Genomic DNA, 24,878 nt, shown 5'->3' on the forward strand with positions numbered 1-24,878 from the left:
ATGGTCATTAGTTATCCTTTCCTGCAAACGAATATATTTTTATGTGAGATAGTCAATGCAAATGGTTTTCCGCAAACAAAAACTGCTGGAGATCACAGTGTGTCAAGCAGCATTCATGGAGAGAAGCAAGCCAGCTTCGAGTTTAGGTGTCCACAGATGCTGCCGGTGTCACAAAACGCAAAACGTTTTTAAAGATATACGATAGATATTTATACTAAAGGCACCATGGGCAATCTAAGCTGTAAAATTTTAAGATTACCACACGGCAAGATGATTATGAAAACAAAAGAACGGCAGACTGCCACGTGCAGTGCCTGACTTGGATGTGTCTGAAGTCTTGGAGCTTGACTTCCCTACGTCATCCTACAAATGGTCTTGGAGGTTTGGCCTAGCAGGGGAGTGTAGCTACGTCATATACCCTAGACCGGCGGAGCGGTCCTCTTCTAGGGGGTCATCCTCTGCGACCGAGCGCTGAGCTTCGGGAGGGACGCACATGGAGCTGTGAGGGAAGGGGGACACCCGCCTAGCCAGCCAGATCAGCCGAATCAACCCTAGCGATCAATGGGGTGACAGATGTCGCAGCCAGATCGCCCTCACACCCACAGTACTAAGGATGCAATTTGCTATATAAATCTCTGAAATCTTCTCCTCTTTTTAGTCAGGGTGAAGTACTTGTTTCCCATCGGCCTTTGCAAATATGCAGATCAGTTGCGCTTCTATTGGTCAAGTCGACTCCTCCTTCTGCTATTGCACTTTGCAACACTTGTTGCCCAGATCGCTACAAATACCCAGCGTTGTAGGTGGTGAGTGAGGTTTGTCGGAAGTTAGGTAATGTATAGAATTTTCCGTTATAATGCAAGCTTAGACTTTGGTTTTGTCTTTGTAAAATGTACGTTTTTTTTCTTTGGCTACTTACAGAGAGACGTAATATCTGAAATTTCACTGCTCCTGACTTTCTGGGTTAATTTTCTGAATTAAATCCTCTTTTAATTTTGCTTTCGTTAGTTCAGAGAAAATGTTGAGAGACAACTTCTCTGGGTTGGCAGGGACCGCTGAAGTGTTACAGTCAGTATGTTTCTTGAAATAAAAACATGATGGAAATATCGTTTATTCACCTGCTCAATACGTTCGTGTTGTTCCGGTTTTTAGCAACGCCAGCCGTATTTTAAGTTTTTTTTTTACTTTTTGTGACTATTCAAAGCCCCTGCATTGATTCTATAATCCGTCATTTTTTAACTGGTGACTCGTCGTAGGTAAAATATATTAATATTATATTCCAGTTTTGTCATTCACCTGCATATTCTGGGATCCCACTGCTCCAAGGTGTGGAAAATGGAGTTCCAAGAGTCCAAGTCCTTGCAAATCAAAGAATTGAATTAGCCTCATTGTCACATGTACTTGACATGAGTACAGTGAAAAGTTTACAAGTCACCACTTATGGCACCATCTTAGGTACCGAAGTGCACATACTTGAGTACAAATTCTTAGGAAAAGAAATTTAAAACATTGGCTGAATGACAAAAGACAGAGAATAATGGCCAACACTTGATTTTTTTTTTGGTAGGAAGAAGGAACTTGGGGTTCCCTGGAGTCGGTACTAGGATCAGAGTTTTTGCTGATTTGTATTAGTAAGATGGGCTTGGATGTATTAGGTGAAATTTCAAAATTTCCAAATGACAAAATTGAGAATTAAAATCAACAATGTGAAAAATATGGACATCAGTAGGGCACAGAAAAGCTGGTCATATGGGCAGATGCCTGAGAAACAATTTGTAGTGCAACAAGGAAATGGCTGGAACAAAAACAGAAATTCAGGACAAACTCAACAGATCAAGCAGCATCTGTTGAGAGAAAGCAGAGTTAGTGTTTCAAGTCCAGTGACCCTCCTTCAGAACTGATAATAGCACAGAAAAGGTGATATATATAAAAATACTGAAGATGGGGGCTCTGGGTGGGTGGAAAGAAGTTAATGGACAGTTGGAGATGGAGCCCAGAGATGGAGAATGACAGTTGGGCAAATGAAGTGATAGATAATGGTAAGCCAGCTTGGGGGTGAGGGAGGAGTGGAGAGAAAGCTGATAACGGGAGGCCATAAGAAAATTGGCTGTGTTGAAAGCAACCTGGGGTATGGGGATGGGTAAAGTTCATTGAAGAAGATGTTTAGGTTTAAAGTTATTGAACTTGATATTGAATTCAGAAGGCTGCACGGACCTCAAGAGGAAGATGAGGTGCTGTTCTTCCAGCTTGTGCTAAGCTTTGCTGGAGCACTGCAGTAAGCCTGAGACAGAGGTGTTGGCAAAGGAACACAGTGGTGTGTTGAAGTAGCAGGCAACCAGAAGCACAGGGTCAATTTTACAGAAAGAACATAGGTGTTCCACAAAGTGGTCACTCAATCTGTGCTTCACCTTCCCAAGGTAAAGGAGACGACATCGTAAATGCAGTCGACTAGATTGAGTGAAGTAAGGGTAGTTTGTTGTTTTACCTGGAAAATGATTCTGGGGCCTTGGATAGTGAGGAGTAAGGAGGTAAATGATCAGCTGTTACACCTTCTGCAAATGCATGGGAATATGCTGTGACGGTGTGGGGAGGTGTTGGGAGTAGAGGAGGAGTGAACCAAGGTGTCCCAGAGGGAACTGTCCCTGCAGAAGGCTGACAAGGGAGGGGAGGGGAATGGGAGTGGTGTCATCCTGCTGGAGGTGGCAGAACTGGCAGCCTATAATCCTTTGGAGTCTGGTGGGGTGGTAGTGGGAACTAGGCAGACCCAATCGGTGTTGTGGGATGAAAGAAAAGGGGTGAGGACAGAAGTCTGGGAGATGGGCTACTCGTGGCTAAGGGTTCTGTAATCCTCCGTTGACGAAAAATATGGTCAGGGATTGCATAATCATGGTAAAGAGGAGGCAGCTAGAGCTCATGAACTGGAAATGCTGAAACTGACATAAAGCATCAGAAGAATCGCGGATGCAACTGGGTAGGGACTGGACAAGGGGAGAAAATATTGAGCCAAGATAGGAAAAGATAAGTTCCATGGAGCAGAAACAATATGTCTGCCTGGGTAGTCCTGTTTGTGGATTTTGGGAAGAAGGTAAAAGGGGGCTGTGCAGGGTTGTGGTCTGTGAACTTGGAGGCTGTTGGGGGGACGATCCCTAGATAAGATGGAATTAGTGACACGATATCCCGATGTTCGATGGTAAGGTTATGGTCTGGGGGACGTGAGAGGCAGTGTCCGAGAGGTGGCACTCAGCCTCTGCAATGTAGAGATCAGTACATCTTTGATGACAGCTTGATCACAAATAGCTGGGATGGGTGTTGAACTATCAGAGTTGCTGTTGCAATGAACTGCAAAAACATGGGTGGAGAGCCAAACGGCTCCTTCTGTAACTGTAATCATTTTGTAATTTGAAACCTGTTATGAAAGATAAAAATATGTAAATGTGGTTGTTTAAACCAGCTTCGCCATAGAGCTGCTGTTTGAAACAAGCCCAGCTTTCTACAAGCTCTTCTCAGTAGCAAAAAGGCCACTTGTCTCTTGAAATCAGAGAGTGGAAGTACAGAATGCTAAATGTAAAATAGCCCTATGTACACTTTGACAAGCTTTTATTATTTTTCCTTTAGAAATAAATGTAAAACCAAAACGTAATAAAAATAAGTTATATTTAGTGACAATGTCTTTAATTGTAATTGAAAGAATTAACTAATTTGCATTTGTCTTCCCACTTTCATGCCAATTCCCATTCTCACGCCAATAAAAGATGCACCCTTTCTGCTGATGTGATCTAGTGTGGACTATGCAGAGTGCTGTGTATCAATGCTGGATATAGCTGTAGTCCCAGCCCCCAACAGTCAAATAACTACTGGCATCCATAACCCAGACTTGGATCCAAAATTAGTTCTTCAGGGTTGTTGTCAGCTGCAGATCTATGCCCCATTATTGTGTTGAGGAAGCTGGCACAGAAGGAATGGGTCACAGAGCTGATTTCATGTTACATCTTTTTCCCTTCTTTATAGGAAAGTATAACAGCACAGAATGTCCAAGCCCAAGCTCCATTATTTTAATGGAAGAGGAAAAATGGAGTCTATTCGCTGGCTTTTGGCAGCTGCTGGTGTTGAGGTTGTGTATAAAAAGAACTAACTGTATTATGCATTGTATCGAAGTTAATTGCTCAACCTAAGAATATACATGGTCATGTTATCAGACTCAAAGTGTGTATAAAATTACTCATTCATGAGCATCAAAAACTAAGAAGCTATGAATGATTATGGGACTAGGTACACTATAATGAGTGTAACTCCAAATTACAGCTCAATGACAGAGGTTTTAAAGTGTTTCTCTCTGTTGCACCATTTGCAGGTATTGGGATCTTCATGTGGTTCTGTTGCAAAAGTGTTATCTTCAAAATAATGTTATCATTGGACAAAGCATTTTTAATCAGTGTATATGGCTGTAATGTGCTATCAAAGACCAAAACTACCTCCTCCTTCATCATCCCATCCTCCACAATCTATGACGCAGGCACCCCAGTTTGAAGGTTTTTTTTTAAATTTAACCTATTTTTTCTAATCAACCTTTTCACATCTCTGGAGCAGGTGGGACTTAAACTTTGGTCTCTTGGTTCAGGGATAGGGACACTACCACTGCAGCGCAAGAGTGCTCCTAAACATTTACTCTTGAATGCTGTTTTCAGTTGATTACAGCTGACATTTAAGGAGTTACAAGTTTGAATGCTAATGTATGACACTGTGTTGTTTCCAGTCACTCACTATGGATCAAGAGAGTAAGTACATTTACAGTAATTATCAATTCTTCAGTATGTCTGTCATACAGGAGGGTCTGGGTTTTTAACTGGTAATAGAGGGTAGGAAATCACAAAATATTGAAATTGTCTCAAAACTTATTTCAAATTTCAGAGCCTTCCTGACCATGTACTGTTTTTGCGTGGCAGTTGTGTTGGTCAGGAATGCTTTGGGTCACAATTCTGCACACACCTCTTCACATTGTGGGAGATTGCTAGTTGCAAATTAGCTGCTGCTTTTCCAACATTACAACTTCATTGGCTGGATAATGTTTTGAAATGTCTTTCCATTGACTTTGTGAATTGCACTAGGTGTTTGTACTTGTCACCCACATGAAAATAAAGTGAAGAGAGTAAAGATTAAGACTGATTTAAGAGTTTAACTTAAGAGTTAAATATGATGTCTGGTGTGTGGACGAAGCCACATGTTGAGATTTTGTGCTGAGTTATCTGTTTTCAGATACAGCAGCACAAGCTGACATTAGAATTGGTCTCCATGTTTCTAACATAGCAACGAGAATGATCAGCTATAATTCTTCCAACTATTTGGTATCTAATTACACCCATGTTGTAGAAACAATAGATTAATTCAAATTTTCTTTTTAGAAGAATTCTTGATCATGACACTCCAGAGAAATACAGCCCGTCTTTACTATGTTCAGTTCTAAGTACAGAATAAAGGCAGTTCACAATCATTTGACACCACAGACCTTAAACCTGCTCAAGTTTAGAGTCCATATGATTCACATCCACATTGAGATTGCACAAGATTCTGAATGCCCTTCATTTTGCACTTTGAACTAAATCAATGATAGTAAGTAAATATTTGATGAAATCACTGAATGCACTCTTACTCATATTAACTATGGCCAGAATTGTTCATAAGTTAATAGTATGAAAAGGCTGGCATAGATCACAGCACACACCTAGGGGGTATTGACTTGAAGAATTGGACCTTCAACACAAAGGTGTTAAAACAAAGGGTGTCATTTGTCAGTCTATTCTGCCTTGTTTCGGTGTCCCTATCAGAACTTAGTTACAGTTCAAAAGAGTCACCTTAAGCAATCACGCAGTTCGCTCTGCCCTTGGCCTGCCTGTGCTGGCAGGTTGCATTTAGCTGCGAATAATTACACCAAACCCTGTTGTGTATACATTGGGTCATTAAAGGATCAAGCCCAAGCTCTATTATTTTAGTGGTATATATAGACTAGGATGTGTTGTGTTATCCCCCTTTTCTTAAGTTTCTGCAGTATATTCTTTCAATGTATTTTGTAGCAAACATATTGTATTACACATTTAAGTAATTAACTAGTTACCTTAAATAGTTAACTATTAGCTGCTTTCAAGCAAGATTTTCTTTTTGTAGTAACCTGAGAGTATAGTGAATGTACAAGAATAGCCTTTTTGTGGGTCAGGAGTCCTCGGGCCATGACTCAGCATGCACCTCTTCTGAGGTGGTGGTCACCATTTGTGAACATAGAACATAGAACATAGAACATTACAGCGCAGTACAGGCCCTTCGGCCCTCGATGTTGCGCCGACCTGTGAAACCAATCTGAAGCCCATCTAACCTAAACTATTCCATTATCATCCATATGTTTATCCAATGACCATTTAAATGCCCTTAAAGTGGGCGAGTCTACTATTTTTGCAGGCAGGGCATTCCACGCCCTTACTACTCTCTGAGTAAAGAACCTACCTCTGACATCTGTCCTATATCTATCACCCCTCAATTTAAAGCTATGTCCCCTCGTGCTAGCCATCACCATCCGAGGAAAAAGGCTCCCACTGTCCACCCTATCTAATCCTCTGATCATCTTGTATGTCTCTATCAAGTCACCTCTTAACCTTCTTCTCTCTAACGAAAACAGCCTCAAAACCCTCAGCCTTTCCTCATAAGACCTTCCCTCCATACCAGGCAACATCCTGGTAAATCTCCTCTGCACCCTTTCCAATGCTTCCACATCCTTCCTATAATGCGGTGACCAGAACTGTACGCAATACTCCAAGTGCGGCCGCACCAGAGTTTTGTACAGCTGCAACATGACCTCATGGCTCCGAAACTCAATCCCTCTACCAATAAAACCTAACATACTGTACGCCTTCTTAACAACGCTATCAACCTGGGTGGCAACTTTCAGTGATCTATGCACATGGACACCGAGATCTTTCTGCTCATCCACACTACCAAGAATCTTACCATTCGCCCAGTACTCTGTATTCCTGTTACTGCTTCCAAAGTGAATCACCTCACACTTTTCCGCACTAAACTCCATTTGCCACCTCTCAGCCCAGCTCTGTAGCTTATCTATGTCCCTCTGTAACCTGCAACATCCTTCCGCACTATCAACAACTCCACCGACTTTGGTGTCATCCGCAAATTTACTAACCCATCCTTCTACGCCCTCATCCAGGTCATTTATAAAAATGACAAACAGCAGTGGCCCCAAAACATATCCTTGAGGTACACCACTAGTAACTGAACTCCAGGATGAACATTTCACATCAACCACCACCCTCTGTCTTCTTACAGCTAGCCAATTTCTGATCCAAACCGCTAAATCACCCTTAATCCCATGCCTCCGTATTTTCTGCAATAGCCTACCATGGGGAACCTTATCAAACGCTTTACTGAAATCCAAATACACCACATCAACCGCTTTACCCTCATCCACCTGTTTGGTCACCTTCTCGAAGAACTCAATAAGGTTTGTGAGGCACGACCTACCCTTCACAAAACCGTGTTGACTATCCCTAATCAAATTATTCCTTTCTAGATGATTATAAATCCTATCTCTTATAATCCTTTCCAACACTTTACCCACAACCGAAGTAAGGCTCACTGGTCTATAATTACCAGGGTTGTCTCTACTCCCCTTCTTGAACAAGGGGACAACATTTGCTAGTCTCCAGTCTTCTGGCACTATTCCTGAAGACAATGACGACATAAAGATCAAAGCCAAAGGCTCTGCAATCTCCTCTCTAGCTTCCCAGAGAATCCTAGGATAAATCCCATCCGGCCCAGGGGACTTATCTATTTTCACACCTTCCAGAATTGCTAACACCTCCTCCTTATGAACCTCAATCCCGTCTAGTCTAATAGACTGTATCTCAGTATTCTCCTCGACTACATTGTCTTTTTCCTGTGTGAATACTGACGAAAAGTATTCATTTAGCACCTCTCCTATCTCTTCGGACTCCACGCACAACTTCCCACTACTGTCCTTGACCGGCCCCAATCTTGCTCTAGTCGTTCTTTTATTCCTGACATACCTATAGAAAGCTTTAGGATTTTCCTTGATCCTACCTGCTAAAGACTTCTCATGTCCCCTCCTGGCTCTTCTTCGCTCTCTCTTTAGGTCCTTCCTGGCTAACTTGTAACTCTCAAGCGCCCTCACTGAGCCTTCACGCCTCATCTCTACATAAGCCTCCTTCTTCCTCTTGACAAGAGATTCAACTTCTTTAGCAAACCACGGTTCCCTCGCTCGACCACTTCCTCCCTGCCTGACAGGTACATACTTCTCAAGGACACGCAGTAGCTGTTCCTTGAACAAGCTCCACATTTCAATTGTGCCCAGCCCCTGCAGTTTCCTTCTCTATCCTATGCATCCTAAATCTTGCCTCATCGCCTCATAATTGCCTTTCCCCCAGCTATAACTCTTGCCCTGCTTTATATACCGATCCCTTTCCATCGCTAAAGTAAATGTAACCGAATTGTGGTCACTATCACCAAAGTGCTCACCTACCTCCAAATCTAACACCTGGCCTGGTTCATTACCCAGTACCAAATCCAATGTGGCCTCGCCTCTTGTTGGCCTATCTACATACTGTGTCAGGAAACCCTCCTGCACACATTGGACAAAAACTGACCCATCTGAAGTACTCGAACTATAGCATTTCCAGTCAATATTTGGAAAGTTAAAGTCCCCCATAACAACTACCCTGTTACTTTCGCTCCTATCCAGAATCATCTTTGCAATCTTTTCCTCTACATCTCTGGAACTTTTCGGAGGCCTATAGAAAACTCCCAACAGGGTGACCTCTCCTTTCCTGGTTCTAACCTCAGCCCATACTACCTCAGTAGACGAGTTGTCATCAAACGTCCTTTCTGCCACCGTAATACTGTCCTTGACCAACAATGCCACACCTCCCCCTCTTTTACCACCTTCCCTGATCTTACTGAAACATCTAAACCCCGGAACCTGCCACAACCATTCCTGTCCCTGCTCTATCCATGTCTCCGAAATGGCCACAACCCTTTAGGAAAATTGAATAGGTCAAGAGGAGAAGGATAAAACCTCAACCAGGGTACAATTCTAATAAATCTCTTCTGTACCTGCTCAAATGCCTTGATGTTCTGTATAAAGTGTGGTGCCTATAACAAAGCACAGTTCTCCTGCTGACGCCTGACACATGTTTCATAAAGATTTAACGTAATACCCTTGCTTTTGCTGTCCATGCTTCCATTCATAAAGCCAAGGATCCCTTATATCCTTTTAACAGCCTTCCCAACCTTGTACTGCTTCTTTAGAGATTTGTGTACACACATTCTGGCATCATCTTTAAAATTATAGTGCATGATTTACCTTGCCTCTCCTTGTGCCTTCGATTAAAATATATCACTTCATACTTGTCTGCATGAGAATTCACTTAACCGGCCTGCATTTTAGTCATCTGTTAAGTCGTCTTGAAACCTGTTTTGGTCATGCTTGACTATATTTTTGAGTTCTCCTTCAGCTGCAGGCTTTAAAATTATGCTGTAAATAGCCAAACCCCATTTGGCAATGAATATTGAAAAGCAGAAAGCACTAAAATGATCCTGTGACCGTCACTGTGCACACCTCCAGTCTGAAAAGTATCTATCCGTCGTTCAGTCCTGTATGCTGTACCTAAAGACTCATTGTCTGCTGATGCTGCATCCTGACCTGTTTTCAGTGGGTGATTTGCCATTGCCTTCCACCCACAGGAATGAGTTGAATGCACTGCCTGTGGGGACCTCACTGCCCATGCCTTGCCAGTAATAAGCAAATGAAGCTGGTGAACCCTTTACACCCTCTGCTGCCAGCCTCATTGAGAGTGGCATGATTCAGGCAAGATTGAATTTCCAGGTCACAATCTGTAAACAGCTAACCTATCAGAAGTCCTGAAATCAAGGCCCAAGACTCAATGTGATGCTCCATACTTGTTTTAGACCTAACATAAGAACCATCTGTCCATGTGGAAATGTGTGTTTGACTCTTCTGAATGAAATAATTAAGATTGCAATTATCAACTTACAATACAAGGCTTCTTTATAAAAGTCTGGCCAAGTTTGTATCTTTCACAATAATCTGAAGGCCCTCAATTTGCTTGTCTAATTTACATTGTGTGTTACAGTAACCAGTCAAAGGACAGTGGGGTCAAGTTTAATTTTAGATGAATGACAAGTGGCTGTCAAATAGAATACACACACAATAGCGATCACTTTGAGGTCAGGGCTTTGTTCCCAAGAAGTGCATTGGCTCTCCAGATTGCAGGTTGCCAGAGGCAGCATATTATCCAACTCTGCAGATAGAATGGTGGAAACGATCCAGGAGGTGAGACCTGTAACGGTGAGATTCTTTTTGAGCCATTGCGGGGCATTTTGTTGTTCCTGCCTGTTCTGCCCACCTCCTTGTGGAGTTAAAAGTTTCTTCAGTTGTTTCCAGTTATCCCTTTAACAACCTTTGTTTAGGCAGCTTAATGTATCCATCTATGTTTGGACCATCAGCCATAGTCAGTGCAATTGGTCAGTTTACATCTCAAATGTATGTTGTGGGATCCCAATTTTTACATCACAAGTGGTCTCCTGCCCAAACTCAACACATGTTCCAGTTGTTTGAACCTTTCCTAGTTGGCAATGCTTACTACTATAGATAGAAAAGATGTCACTTTACCCAATGCCATTTCAGGCCATATTACTCCAGTTATGCCAGGTTCAGGCAGTTAATATTGACCCCTGTAGGTGTTCAGTTGTGCAGTTACAAGAAAATAATATAAATGAGGGCAACTCTGAAATTGGACTTTCAGATTCCAGAGAGCTTTCTTTTTATTGAGCTGAGAGATCACTTGCAGGCATGAGGAGCTTTGCTTATCACATTTGGTTTAACTTGTGTGCCGATTTCTTTCCAGTAGTAAAGTCTAATTGCCTGATGCTTTTCCATTTATGAAAGAGGATGGATGCTCAAGATGGGCAATCCATGTGGAGTTCCAATGTGAAATAAATCAGTGATAGAGCAATTAATAATTCTTGCAGCATGCTAACCTTTCACTCCACTCATTTGAAGAAAACAGTAGGTCTAGGTCTAGGGAGGATATGGAAGTTCATGTCAGCTATTTGTGACACATCATGCGAAAGTCAGGAAGCTTTTGAGAGAATGTGGCATATTATTTGTAGCTGGGATACGAGGTTTGTTCCAACTTTGGCACTAAATTTGAAATAGTCAAATACCTAATTGGATGACTGCCTATTATAAATCTGTGCTGGTCTTCCATTCCATGTAAGTCAACAGGAAGGAAAATCAGTTGTGCTGAACATTGGATGACGCCACAATGAATTGGTTAATAATAAAAGAATCTCATAATTAGACTGAATGTTATGCAGTTTCAGTATTTCAGACTAACCTTCAACAAAAGTTTGACAGTGAAAGCTGTCAGTTTTTAGTGTTTGGATATAAAACTCACCCTGCTCAATATACATCCATACAGATTGTTCAGTATTTCTTTTCCAGAGTTGCAACAAAAAAATCTGCATGTTTAAAATATTTTACCAAGTATCTTGTACGAATTATTTATTTCAGTTTGAGGAAGAATACCTTGAGACCAGGGAACAGTATGAAAAGCTACTGAAAGGTATGTAGTATCTATTAAAAGTCAGTGGGGTAGAAATTGGGATATTGTCTGTTTGGGCATAAAATGAGTTCAAAGCATGCCAGTTTAGGAGTGGGATTTGTCACCACTCACTGAGTTAGCCTGCTGGAAATCAAGTCCTGCTTTTCCCAGAATCATCTAATAAGTTAAAAACTTTTAAAAGAAGTATGTAAAAATCCTCAAGCTACCTGATATTCAGGCCCAGGTCAGTAGAAGGTATGGACCTGGTTTTTGTAATTAACAAGAATCACTCTTGATTACAGGTTATTAGATTCTAGGTTCAGGTAAACAATTCCACTAAATTAAATAAACTCTATGAATTAAAATTCTAAACCCGTTACAAAGTCCCCTTTATACACAGTCAGACAGTCAAGGAAACAAATAAAGAAAACAACACACAAGCGGAGATGAAGTGGGGAATATAGTCATTGTTCACATGATCTGTTGGGTTGGTTCAGGAAATTTTAGTTTCTACAAGGATGGGCCAATTTTGAGTGATGCTTCAGCTTCTGTCTTTAGGATCAGATGAAAACACTTCTATTTCAGGACGGTTTTTACACATTTCAGATTTGAAATTTGCTTTATTTTATCTGTACTTTATTTCCGATTTGAGTACCTTTTTAATTGCAATTATTTTCTGACTACAATGCATTATTTTTGAATATTTGTAATTTTTTTGATCAGTCCTAAGACTATATTTCGTTTTGTTCTTCTTGACAGATGGAGCTCTCCTGTATGAGCAGGTACCTATGGTCGAAATTGATGGAATGAAATTGGTCCAGACCAATGCTATTCTGAACTACATTGCAGCAAAACACAATCTTTATGGAAAAGATATCCAAGAAAGAGCACTGTAAGTCACGTTTGTACAAGTCTTCTCATTTGAAAAATTCATGTTGTTAAAAGTGAAAACAAAACTACGCCATTAATCTTGTTTGAGCGCTCAAGGATTTGCATTTTTAGTCTAAGCCAATTACCAGTGCAATGCTGAGAGAGTGCTGCATTATTGGAGGTGCTGGCTTTAAGATTAATGTTATGATGAAAGCTGTTCAGATGGGGTGTTACAATTGAAGGAATTGAATGCGCAAGCTGGAAATAATCTACCAATCTTTGAGGCAAAATACGATTGAGCAATGCTAAAAAGAAACAGTTAACATAGTACCTGTATAACAGATCGGCACAAATGGTGAGGAATAATGTGGCAGGTCATTTGACCCATTTAGCCTGGCCTTGTTTTGAAACCCAATGTCTCACGAATGACTCTAACATTTGTGACTCTGGCCTCCTACCTAGATGATTATTGGCCAATATTTGTAAAGTGCAAAGTGACATTAATCCAAAGTTTGCTTATTTGGTACCTGTTTTTTAACCCTGATCACCTTGTCCCACAGTTATGCTTTAGTTGAAATTGTGATCTAAGATAATGTTTTCAACCATGCTTCGTATCTTTTTCTTTCCAACATTTCCACATATTCTCCTCTTTCCAAGGCTGCAGATTTCACACTTCTGCAATCTTTCTTCTGATACTTGACGCAGGATTGTTTATGTTCTTTGCTTCTGGAACTTATAGATTTCTCATGCCTCAATGATCAGATCTAAACAAGGTGCAGCTTAACCAGAGCATTGTGTGTGACTGCATGACACCATCAGACATGTGCTCTATTGATTTGTCTGTACATCTTAAAATTTTGTTTGCACCAGACAGAATAGCAGGGTTTTGAGCACAAAAGTGGGTCTCTTCAGTATTAAAATTAGCAAAAGTGCCAATTCACTAAATCTTTCCTTGTAGTTTTGTATCTAATTATAAAATAACAAACCATTATTGCAACACAAAAATCAATATTTGATTTCTGCATAATATTCATCTAATGCTCTCTGTTTTTCCAACCCTAAGTATGTTTTGCAGCAAATTGAGATGGTATTCAGCTTTGAAAAGTACTGCCAATTACTTCCTTGGCAACATTTCATGATGACTAAATTTACACTTGTCTATAAGAGCGTCATGAAGAAAAACTGGTCATAAGACTGCTGCTGCTTCATTCTTTCCAATTTGCTTTGGCAAGTTTATTTTGTCACAAAGGAAAGGGGTATTTTCTGTCTGCAGCTCAAAAACTGATTATTTATTTCACTGACTTTTCATACAGTGACTGCATTAATAAGTATTCAGTGATTTGAGACACTTGGGGGCTGCAAAAGAGGAAAGTCATAGGTAAAACGGTGTGACTGATATCACTGAGTTTCATATTACCTGGCCTTCCCAATGTTCCTGCCACTATCACTCACTCCTGCCCACAATCACCACGTTACTGCTGTTAGGTATGGCCTGTTGGGAAGTGGGCCTAAATGATTTAATCATAGAGTAACACAACACAGATGTCAATGTTGTAGCTGTACCACAACAGCTTAGCTAGGGGAGTGCAAACCTTTGAAACTACATTTGGGATGTTGTCAGAGCCTGTAGCTTTCACTGTACCCAGTGTCTTCAACAATTTCTGGATATCTCATGAAGAGTATCAAATTGGCCGAAGACTGGATTCTGCAATGCTGGACACCTCAAGCCAAAGTCAAGATAGATTATCTAATTGGCACTTCTGGATGAAGGTGGCAAATTATTCAGCCTTCTCTTTAGCACTAACTAAGGATGTTTTTGGAGCCTTTTCCTCCTGTTAGTTGTTTGATTATCCCCCATCATTCACAAGATGTGTATTGATCTCATCTATTGTTGGTAGAATAATTTTTCTCCACTGAATGCTGCCTTTGCTGTTTAATTTTCAGACATTCCTGCATTGCAAATTCACCAGAGTGGCACCTCACATTTTGGGTGCTACTCCTGGCATGTCCACATTAAACTGGGGTTGGGAGGAGACTGGAGGGATACCCTATCATGTCCATTAGTTGTAATCTCTTTGTTCTGGGATGATACTTGGAATGTGCATAGTGCTCTAATTACAGTCTGACCAGATATAAGTTTATATCCTTTATAAGTTTAGGATAATTTTGCTGCTATTGAGTTCTATACACCTAAAAATAAATCCCAGAGGTTTGTGGATATTTTAAATTCCTTTGTTTTTTTAATAGTGTGTTCATCTCTATCCTTTGATACTTTTGCCCTTGTCAGAAGCTTCCTTTTCCTACAATTCTGTGATGTTTCTATTTTTCCAAATGAATGGATCATCCTTGGGTGATTGTCTGTGGGGGAGTTTGCTAAAGAGAAAACTGAATAATTTTCCACCTTCATCCAGAAGTGCCAATTGGATAATCTATCTTGACTTTGGCTTGAGATGCCCAGCATTGCAGATCCAGTCTTTGGCAAATGTCTGCATGGGCTTCCTCCTGGGGCTTCAGTTTCCTCCCACAGTCCAAAGATGTGCAGGTTAGATGGATTAGCCATGGGAATGCAGGGTTACAGGGATAGGGTAGGAGGGATGGGTCTGGGTGGGATGCCGTTCAGAGGAGCGATGTGGACTTGATGAGTCAAGAGGCCTGTTTCCACACTGTAGGGAATCTATGATTCAGTAAAAGTTGGTGCCTAATGTTGGCCTGACTCTCTCAACCACCATTATCAACAAGAAATCTTAAGGGTTATTCAGGAATATTGTCAATGAGAGTATGAAATAGTTGGGCTTTTTCTGTTGAAAAAGTGTTGATTATGACAGTGTGATGTGTGTGTCTTTGAAGATCGTCCATATTGTAGTTAGGGCGCATTGAAGCAAGTTTGGAAGAGTTAGACTGATGTAAACAAATCAACACTGGAGCGCATGCTGTGTAATAAACTATCTTGTTTAATGGCGAATAAAAGCAGACATGGTTAAAGAAGTTCAGTTATTATGGTCACATGGAAGCTAATTGTATTTGTTTGTTTCTCTTTTTGATCACAGAATTGACATGTATGCAGAGGGAGCCAGAGATCTGATGATACTGGTGATGCATCATCCATTTCTTCCTTCAGAACAAAAGGACAGTGACCTCACACTGATAAATAATAAGGCCAAAAATAGATACTTCCCAGCATTTGAAAAGGTAAGTCAGTGTTAGACTAGCTAAAATGTTAAACAAGATTAAATTAATCTCATTTCACCTTTTTGTTTGGCAATGTTTGCAACTGTGGGCAACTACACATGTGCACTCATTCGGAAATGTGCATGTGCACAGTTCCAATCACAATATATCATCACATAGACTTTACACGTGACGTCACGGTCAAACACAAGTATGCACACGTACAGGAAAGTGCACATAATTTTGAACGGGGGTTTGGCATTGGGGAGAGAGGAAAGGGGATGGGGAATCTCAAGAGTGAGGAAGGGAAAAGGGGACAGCTGATGGGGAATCTCCTGGTGTGGGAAGGGTAAAGGGCCTAGAAGGCAGGGGGATGGGAGTGGCTACAAAGAGGCCCCAGGAGTTGTGAGGCCCTCTCCCCCTCTCTTTCCCTTCCGCACACCCCTCTGCCAGCTCTCTTCTCCCACCCCGGAAACATTTTCTTCTCTCCTGGGTCCCGATCTCCCCCTGTTCCAATCTCTACCCCATGACCCCTGAAATTTATGAAGGATCTCTAAAGCAGTGCATAGCACACATGCCAGTGGCTGCAAATGCAGCCTTTTTTAATTCTTTAATGTGATGAGTACTGCAGGCAGTCACAGCATTTGTTGGCAATCCCCAAATGCCCTTGATTGGACCTCAAGGCAATTTCCAACATTAGTGAAGAGCAATCAACCACATCGCTGGGTGTGTAATGAATCACATGTAGGTCAGACCAAGTACGGAGGCAGATTTCCTTTGTTAGAGGACGTCAGCGAACCAAATGTGTTTTTGCATCAATTGATTGTCTCAGTAATGATGAACGTGAAACTAACTTCCAATTCTAGATTTTAACTGAAGTTAAATTACATCGTATGCTGTGGTGGGTTGACACTCATATGCTCAGATAATCAGGCAGGCCTTCAGATTGTTTAACCAGTGACATTATCTCATCAGTCTGACTGTCTTGCACAAATCAGATACTATCACTACCAAAAAAAACAAAGATGAGAGAGGTGGAATAGATCTAGAGGACTGATAGGCAAATGAGTGGAGGGGTGAAGTAGCCTTAGTGAATAACGATGAAATTATATAAATGATAAGAGAGAGAAGTTGGCAGTGGAGAATTGAGTAGAATTAAATAATGTTTAACAGTAGGAGTTATGTATGGATATCCAGTAGTAGAAGTGAAGTGGCAGAATGCAGAGATTTAGGCATGCACATTGTCAAAACAAAGTGTTTTTGTTGGTATGATGGTCATATCAAGTCTGCAAGGATAATTGAGAAGTGGATTTTGTAACTTGTTTTTAAAAGTGAATGGATATTGAGCCCTCTCAAAATAGTTGTTATCAGGTAAGTTCTATTTGTGATTTCGGAACAGGCAGAGACATCAGGCTGAATCCTCCCATATTTTGGCCAGGTGTCTTTTTTGGTTTTCCCTCTGTGAGCTGTAGTAACGTTTTCTGCATTTTGCACATCATTAATTATACAATTTATTTCCATGGCGCCTTTCTCATTGATGGTGTGCTTGCTGTGTCAGAAATGCCTCTTGCTGGCAGGATCTCCTGGCTTAAATGCCACTGAGTGTCTTATCCAAATCTGAGCTGCACACCAGTTCAAAATGCTGCAAGCCAGGAACAAACATTCCAAGTCTGTTGCCATTCACATTACTGAGAAAGGGAAGTTGGCACCCAGCTTCACCAACAGGGGATCTGGAATTGGTGGAGAGAACGGTACGACTGGAAAGAGAAGAAAGAAATAATGGAAAAAAACTGCATTTGGTTTTGAACATTAACAGAGGCTGTTTGCCTTTGCAACATCAAAAACCTGCATTCGGTAAATGATGCGTTCACCCAATTCACATTCCTTGGAAATGGGTATCAGGTAAGTCCTGCCTGGTTTGTTGTTCCCAAAATTCTATCATGGTGAAAGTGATGATGCTTCTGTGTCCAAATTCTATGCTGCAACCATAAGCCACAAATTTAACAAACCAACTTCCTTGGCTGTCATTTTAGGAAGAAATAAACTTCTCAGCATCCGATTTTATTTGCATGTTTAACATAAAATCTTTATTTATTTTTAACTTGTAGGTTCTGAAGAGTAGTCAAAATGGATATCTGGTTGGTAACCAGCTCACCGTTGCTGATCTTAACGTTCTTGAGGTGATCTTGATGATTGAAGACAACGCACCCAAAATTCTGTCAGAATTCCCACATCTGCAGGTAGGCTTTGCATCTTAGATTGGAAAGTTTTCATCACGAAAGGAACACAAGGGGACTTGACAGAAAGATTGTGAATGCACTAAATGTAGAAAAAATTAAGATTCAGAAAGGACTGTGAAATATATTGTGACTTCCAGAGTAAACAAAAATACATTCAGATTCATATGGTTACTCTATAGAATTAATATTTGAATGATGCGTCTTGATGTCTTGAGATTGCATATGTTATTAAGTGCTTTATTGATGCAGGAACTGAAAGAGTGAACACGATTCTTCTGGAATTCTTCAGGCTGTCTCTGGAAGCCCCACTGAACTTACAATGAGGAAAAGAGTTTAGAGTCATGTCCTTTGTCCAGTGGCACAGTAGAGCCTTTAGCGACCTGTGAGCGCCACAGGGGTTCATCATCACTCCAGATACTGATATTTTGATTCGATTTTGATAAGTTTCCATTCCAATTCTATTAACTCTTGATTTGTTTTTGTTACAGTACCATACCAGGGGCTGTCTAACTAGATTAAAGTTTTGTTTAAAATAGTACAGTCTTATCCTACCTTTCTTTAGGTAGGAATCCAATTTAGTAGACCTAACGTAAGAATGAGGTTTGAGGCTGGGGGCTCACCTTCCTGCCTTATTTAAATGCAAAGGAATAGTTTTTAAACTACAGAAGCATGCAAGTTCGGGATGGATGGAGGATTAGAACTGAGAAATTTAACAGCGTGTTGAGAGGTCTGCTCCAAACCACCAAATTATATGTTTCATTGTAATGTGTTAGGTTGTGTTCAAGTAAACCTCTCATGGCAGCTGGTGTCCCACTTAACGTATGTTAATCACTCAATTAGTGCAATACTGACTTTTTTGTTTTGAACCTTAATTTAGGGTTCATGGGTTTCACAGCTTTGTGGAACTTGCCAGTAAAAGCAAAGGAAATGCATGGTGACACTTCAGTAGACTGAAACCGCGTTTGGAGAATTAGCCTGTAGTTCTACTCTGATGGTAATGAACATTGACTATCAATATTCAACTTCCATCATTTGACTTTAATACCTGTGACTTCTGTGGCCCAAAAAAAAGTTTCTAAAAAGGACAAATATCCACCTAAAATGGTTGCTGTGATCATCTGCCTGGCTTGAGCCAAGCTCAAATACCCCATCAGCGTCAGTCAGAGCTGAAACTAACATCATTATGAAAAGACATGGATCTTGGTTCTTGATTGATTCACAGCTTTTCAGAAGTTACTCCTTGAGATGAGAGGTTTTCTGTGGAACGTGCAGCTTGGGCAAACCATACAGACTCAGGAATACAGACCATTATCGACTGCTGCTTCTGAGTGGCAGAGGTGAGCAAAGGAAAAATGGATTTGTGAGCAAGAACCGGAAGACGCTGTTTTCTCTTTCACCCCCTAGATCAGACATAGTCGGTGAAAAGCAACTCAAAACAACAGCAACTGACGACTCTAGGACATCTGTAGATTTGCCATTATGGAGGAAACAAGGCAGCAGCTAAACAATTGGACTCGGGTCGTTTCATTCTTCCATCTCAAAAATTAACCTGCGACTGCTTTAACTGTCTGTAGCAGAATCCCTGCTCCCCCATTCTTTGTAAGCTCGTTATCTGCCTCTGTATGTGTGCTTGTTGTCATGAGTTTTTTGAGTAATAAAACTACGCTCTTTATTACTCAAGAAAACTTTGGAATCGGTTCTCCTTCATTTTTGATCTAGTTAATGAGGTTGAATTGATTTACAATAGCCCCATGCTAAATAGAGAAAAAAAAATCAATATTTCTTGCAGTTGGCCGAGAGGGAGTCAACAAAGAGGAGCTGTGACCTCTCGCATCCTAGTCACAACTGTACTGAGAATTTAACCTGCTTATGGGAAAGACTTTCCCTTGGTACTTGTAGTCTTTCAGCACTTTATACATTTTGGAGCTCTCAGCTCCATTTTGAAGGTTTGATAGTCTGACCTGCACTTTGGAGCTCTGATCTATAAAAATGAATTTCAGTGCAATTGATAATCCACTAGAAGGCAGGTCAAACAATCTGACAGGAAAACAATGAAATCAGAACACAGCCAATAAACCTGAAAATAAGATATCGAAGAGTCACAAAAGACTGACAAGGTACAAGTTTGGCTAAAGCATGATAATATTATACAGATGTTATCAGAATCAGCTAGAAGTGAAAGTGAATTCCCAACCATTCCCATTTATTTGCCTTTTGAAGAGGGGCCATCCAGTTAAATCTTTTCCTTTTAGATGATCACATTGAGATAACAACTAAAATTCAGTTTGTTTCATATTTTAGTGCATAGTGTCCTCAATACCACAAACCTTTATGTTGCATAAATCTAACGTATTAGTTGCAAGTTTTGAAGTCAGATTATGGGAGTTTTCTTTTAAAATTGGAAAACTCAGCAGTATTCTGTCTCGGGTTCTCTCTCCCTGCCTCCCTGTTAGTGTAAGATTTTTGAAGAATTAAATAAAGCTCTTGCCTGTTTGTTTTAATGGGTTGAAATCTTGGTTTTCTTCTTCACATTTTTGTATACCAGTATTGTGAAAGTACTCGTAGACACACACACACACACACACACACACACACACACACACACACACACACACACACACCTTCAATTCAAATCTTTATTTGAGATATGCCAGTAATGTGCCTTGCTGATCAGCTTGTGCCGCTAAAGAGTAGATGTGCCTAATAAGAGTCTTCCAATGATTTCTTCCAGAAATTCAAGTTGAAAATCAGCAATATCCCAAGAATTCAGAAGTTCCTGCAACCGGGCAGTCCCAGAAAGCCACCATCAGATGACCATTACGTTCAGGTTGCAAGAGAAGTTCTCAGATTTTGAGAGGAATGCCATGAACGGCATATCTCAAAGCTGAATTCCAATTTTAAAGATAAAGTGTCTTTAATGTGAACGTAAGATTCCAAAGCACTTCATAATCATATTGCACTAAATATTGTTCAAATCATCATAATTTTAATATTTTAAATATCAATCTGCATTCATAGCTGATAAGCATTTTTTGATTCTCTGAATAATTCTATGCTTATCATGTAGAAAAATGCTTTTGAAGAAATGTATTTCTGAACTTCAGATTAAAATGTTGATAAACGGCTATGTAAGGGCAGGAGTAAAACCTATATACAAAGTTTGAAAATGGTGTTTTGTCATTTCTATTATTCAGCAATGCTGTGTTATTTTTTGACTGAAGCATATTATTATATATTATTGGATACTTTATGCTAATTCTCTACCTCCCTTTTTCTGAAAATTACAAAAGTTAGTATCTCTAGTTGTATAATAGAAGTAAGTATTTTCTCTTAGTAAAGCCAAATCCACTGTTTAGAAAAAGCTTGGAAAGTTTTGATACAAAGACTATTTGTAGTCCCCAAGCCCCTTCTGCGTTTGCATTTATTCCAGGATCAAATTGCCACCCTTTCAGTTTGACTGTCAGCCAGAGTGGAATGTAGTCCTTTCACTGCTGTTGCACTCTGCCACGTCAGACATGTATTAAATTCAGAGAAATTAACGCATTAGCACATTAGAGATCCTTGTAATTATAGAGCTAAAAATTGTAAAGATAGGGTGAGGCAAGTCCGTAAGTCTATTCTGAGGAAATTGCAGCAGAGCGTTCTTTGTGCTGTGGTTAAACCAGAAATCTTTAAAGGGATTTGAACAGAAAGTATTTAGAAAGATAATTGTGGAGTTAGGTGCCATTAGTAGAACCCAGGTAGAATCTTATACCTTTGAGTACAGAATGGGGATGGATGGGCTTGAGATTTTATATTTTAAAGATTTACCCATTGGCCACAGCAGGTAGGCCATTCCATCAAGGAGCAATCCTGTATGGAGTGGCTAGCAGCTACAGTTGTGACCTGCATGTCTATGCTACTCTGGTGAGCTCATGAGGGAGGGGATGTATGTAGCCCTGGAACAAAGAACATTCCCCTTATTCCACACAATTCTAGGTATAGCAAGGAAGGCAAATGCAATGTTAAAATTCATTTCAAGAGGACTAGAATGCAAGAGCAAAGATGTATTGCTGTGGCTGTATAAGGCTCTGGTCAGATTGCATTTGGAATATTGTGAGCAGCTCACCACCACCTTCTCAAGGGCAACTAGGGACGAGCAATAAATGCTGGCCTTTGAGGGGGTCCAGAGGAGGTTTACAAAAGATACCTGGGATTGATCCCAGTTAGCAAGGTAAAACCATTTAGGATTCAGGGGGAGCTAGCCAACTGGATACAAATTGGCTTGATGGTAGGAGACAGAGGGTGGTAGTGGAGGGTTGCTTTTCAGACTGGAGGCCTGTGACCAGTGGTGTGCCACAAGGATTACTGCTGGGTCCGCTGCTTTTTGTCATTTATATAAATGATTTGGATGTGAATATAGGAGGTATGGTTAGTAAGTTTGCAGGTGACACCACTGACGTTTGCACCAGTCTCCATAAATGTTACCATTCCCACCATTAAAATGTAACTAAACCCAAAGCTGTAAACTTTTACAGTGAGCACATTCTGTAAAATGAAAACCTGTCAAAATAGGTGGTATAGTTGGCAGCGAAGAAGATTACAAGAGGACCTTGATCAGATGGGCCAATGAGCTGTGGCAGATGGAGTTTAATTTAGATAAATATGAGGTGTTGCATTTTGGTAAGGCAAACCAGGGCAGGACTTATACAGTTAATGATAGGGCCTTGGGGAGTGTTGCCAAAAAAAGAGACTTAGGGGTACAGGTGCATAATTTCTTGAAAGTGGAGTCACAGGTATACAGGGTAGTGAAGAAGGCTTTTGGAACACGTGCCTTCATTAGTCAGAACATTGAGTATAGGAGTTGGGATGTTGTGTTGCGGCTGTACAGGATATTGGTGAGGCCACTTATGGAATATTGTGTACAATTCTGGTCGTCCTTCGATATGAAGGATGTTGTTAAGCTTGCAAGGGTGCGGAAAAGACTTACAAGGATGTTAGTAGGACAGGAGAGCCTGAATAGGCTGGGGCTATTTTCCCTGGTGCTTCAGAGACTTGAGAGGTGACCTTATAGAGGTTTATAACATCATTAGAGGCATAGATAGGGTGAATAGCCAAGGTCTTTTTCCTCAGGTCAGGGAGTCCAAAACTGGAGGACATAGGTTTAAGGTGAGAGGGAAAAGATATAAAAAGGACCTGAGGGGTAGCTTTTTCATGCAGAGGGTGGTGCGTGTATAGAATCAGCTGCCAGAGGAATTGTGGAGGCGGTTACAAATACAACATCTAAAAGCCACCTGCATGGATATATGAATAGGATGGATTTAGAGAGACATAGGCAGTGTGGACTAGGTCAGATTGGGATGTCTGGTCAGTGCAAATAAGTTGGACCAAAGGATCTGTTTCTATGCTGTATGACTCTATGAAGGGCTTGTCATGTGAGGAGCAATTGAGGACTCTGGGTCTGAACCCACTGGAGTTTAAAAGGATGAGGAGGGGATCTGTGGGCTTGGGTGAAAATATTTCCACTAGGAGGAGACACTTGGACCTGAGGCCACAGGCTCAGAGTGAAGGGACGACCCTTTAGAAGTGAGATGAGGAGAATTTCTTCAGCCAGAGGATGGTGAATATGTGGAACACCGTGGATTGCAAGTCATTGAGTGTATTTAAGACAGAGATAGATAGATAGATCCTTGATTAATAAGGGGATCAAGGGTTACAGGGAGAAAGCAGGAGAATGGGGTTGAGAAACATATGATGGGATGGGGGAGCAGACACAGTGGGCTGAATGGCCTAATTCTGCTCCTTCATCTTATGATCTTATGGACCCATCCAGGTTTTCAAGGCAAGGATTTACTTTATAGGAGATGAGTGGAGTTAAAGACAGGGAAGACAGACTGATTGGACCTACATTCCAGGCAGAATCCAAGAGCTCTCCGAGAGTCCAGGTGCAGATGGAGTTGTAGAGAGAAAGGACATGCTTGTTGCACAGGAGATGTTTAGGGCCATGAAACTAGAATTTTAAAATGACAGATGGTGCCAGAAGGGTCACATGTTGGTATGAAAAGACTGAGCAAGTGGAGAATAAATTGTGTTACAGTAAGAAGCAATTGGTTCTATGGATCATGAAGAGGCTAAAACAATGATCAGGAACATGGGTCCTTCAGCATATTCATGTGATTGTGGGAGCCGAGTAGCAGAGAGCACAAATCCTAATGGAGACCCACAGTGGGAAATCTCAGTTGACTGAGTTTGGACCTCACTTACATTTCATCTCTGTCCTTCACAGTTTAAGACTGGATAGTGAAAAACAGCCCTGTACATTTGAAAATGTTAAGGCAAATTTAAAACGCAGCATGGGATCCTGGGTTTCTAAATAGGCCATAAAGCACAAGAGCCAGCAAGTTATGCTAAATCTATATAAAAGAACAACTGCTAAAAGACAAGAATTTCAGCGAGTGTATGAGAGAGATTTACAATAGTGTGTTTCCAGGGATGAGGCATTATAGTTATATGGATAGACTGCAGAAGCTGGGGTTGCCTCCTTAGAGGAAAATGAGATTTTCTAGAGATGTTGAATCAGAGATAGTAGGAACTGCAGATGCTGGAGAATCCGAGACAACAAGGTGCAGGGCTGGATGAACACAGCAGGCCAAGCAGCATCATAGGAGCAGAGAGGCTGACGTTTCGGGCCTGGACCCTTCATCAGAAAAGGGGGAGGGGAAGGGGGTTCTGAAATAAATAGGGAGAGAGTGGGAGGCGGATAGAGGAGAGGATAGGTGGAGAGGAAACAGACAGGTCGAAGAGGCGGGGATGGAGCCAGTAAAGGTGAGTGTAAGGTAGGGAGTTAGGAAGGGGATAGGTCAGTCCAGGGAGGACGGACAGGTCAAGGGGGCGGGATGAGGTTGGTCAGTAGGAGATGGAGGTGCGGCTTGAGGTGGGAGGGATGTGTAAGCTAAAGGGTTTACATAGAGTAAGTAATGAG

General features: G+C 41.0%; 1 protein-coding gene across 2 annotated transcripts; it reads left to right on the forward strand.

Annotated features, from left to right (window-relative positions):
• The first annotated feature begins 702 nt into the window (after positions 1-702).
• Positions 703-21,084, forward strand: gsta.1 (glutathione S-transferase, alpha tandem duplicate 1). Of its 2 annotated transcripts, none has more exons than XM_048596756.1 (7): positions 703-828; positions 4,006-4,108; positions 11,609-11,660; positions 12,399-12,531; positions 15,557-15,698; positions 17,786-17,917; positions 20,649-21,084. In XM_048596756.1, the coding sequence occupies exons 2-7, from the start codon at positions 4,025-4,027 to the stop codon at positions 20,769-20,771; spliced, it is 666 nt and encodes a 221-aa protein (XP_048452713.1). In that variant the 5' UTR covers positions 703-828; positions 4,006-4,024; the 3' UTR covers positions 20,772-21,084. The 2 variants fall into 2 exon arrangements, with proteins under 2 accessions (XP_048452713.1, XP_048452714.1); XM_048596757.1 differs by having other exon boundaries at positions 719-803.
• Positions 21,085-24,878: the final 3,794 nt, after the last annotated feature.

Source organism: Rhincodon typus, chromosome 5 (assembly GCF_021869965.1).
Source record: "Rhincodon typus isolate 14 chromosome 5, sRhiTyp1.1, whole genome shotgun sequence".
NCBI lineage: Eukaryota > Metazoa > Chordata > Chondrichthyes > Orectolobiformes > Rhincodontidae > Rhincodon > Rhincodon typus.

Bases quoted from the DNA above. Each gene is read 5' to 3' on its own strand.
- gsta.1 (XM_048596756.1), top strand. From the start codon at position 4,025: ATGTCCAAGCCCAAGCTCCATTATTTTAATGGAAGAGGAAAAATGGAG. The intron at 15,699-17,785 runs GTAAGTCAGTGT...TTTAACTTGTAG, and splicing joins ACTTCCCAGCATTTGAAAAG to GTTCTGAAGAGTAGTCAAAA. The intron at 17,918-20,648 runs GTAGGCTTTGCA...GATTTCTTCCAG, and splicing joins CAGAATTCCCACATCTGCAG to AAATTCAAGTTGAAAATCAG.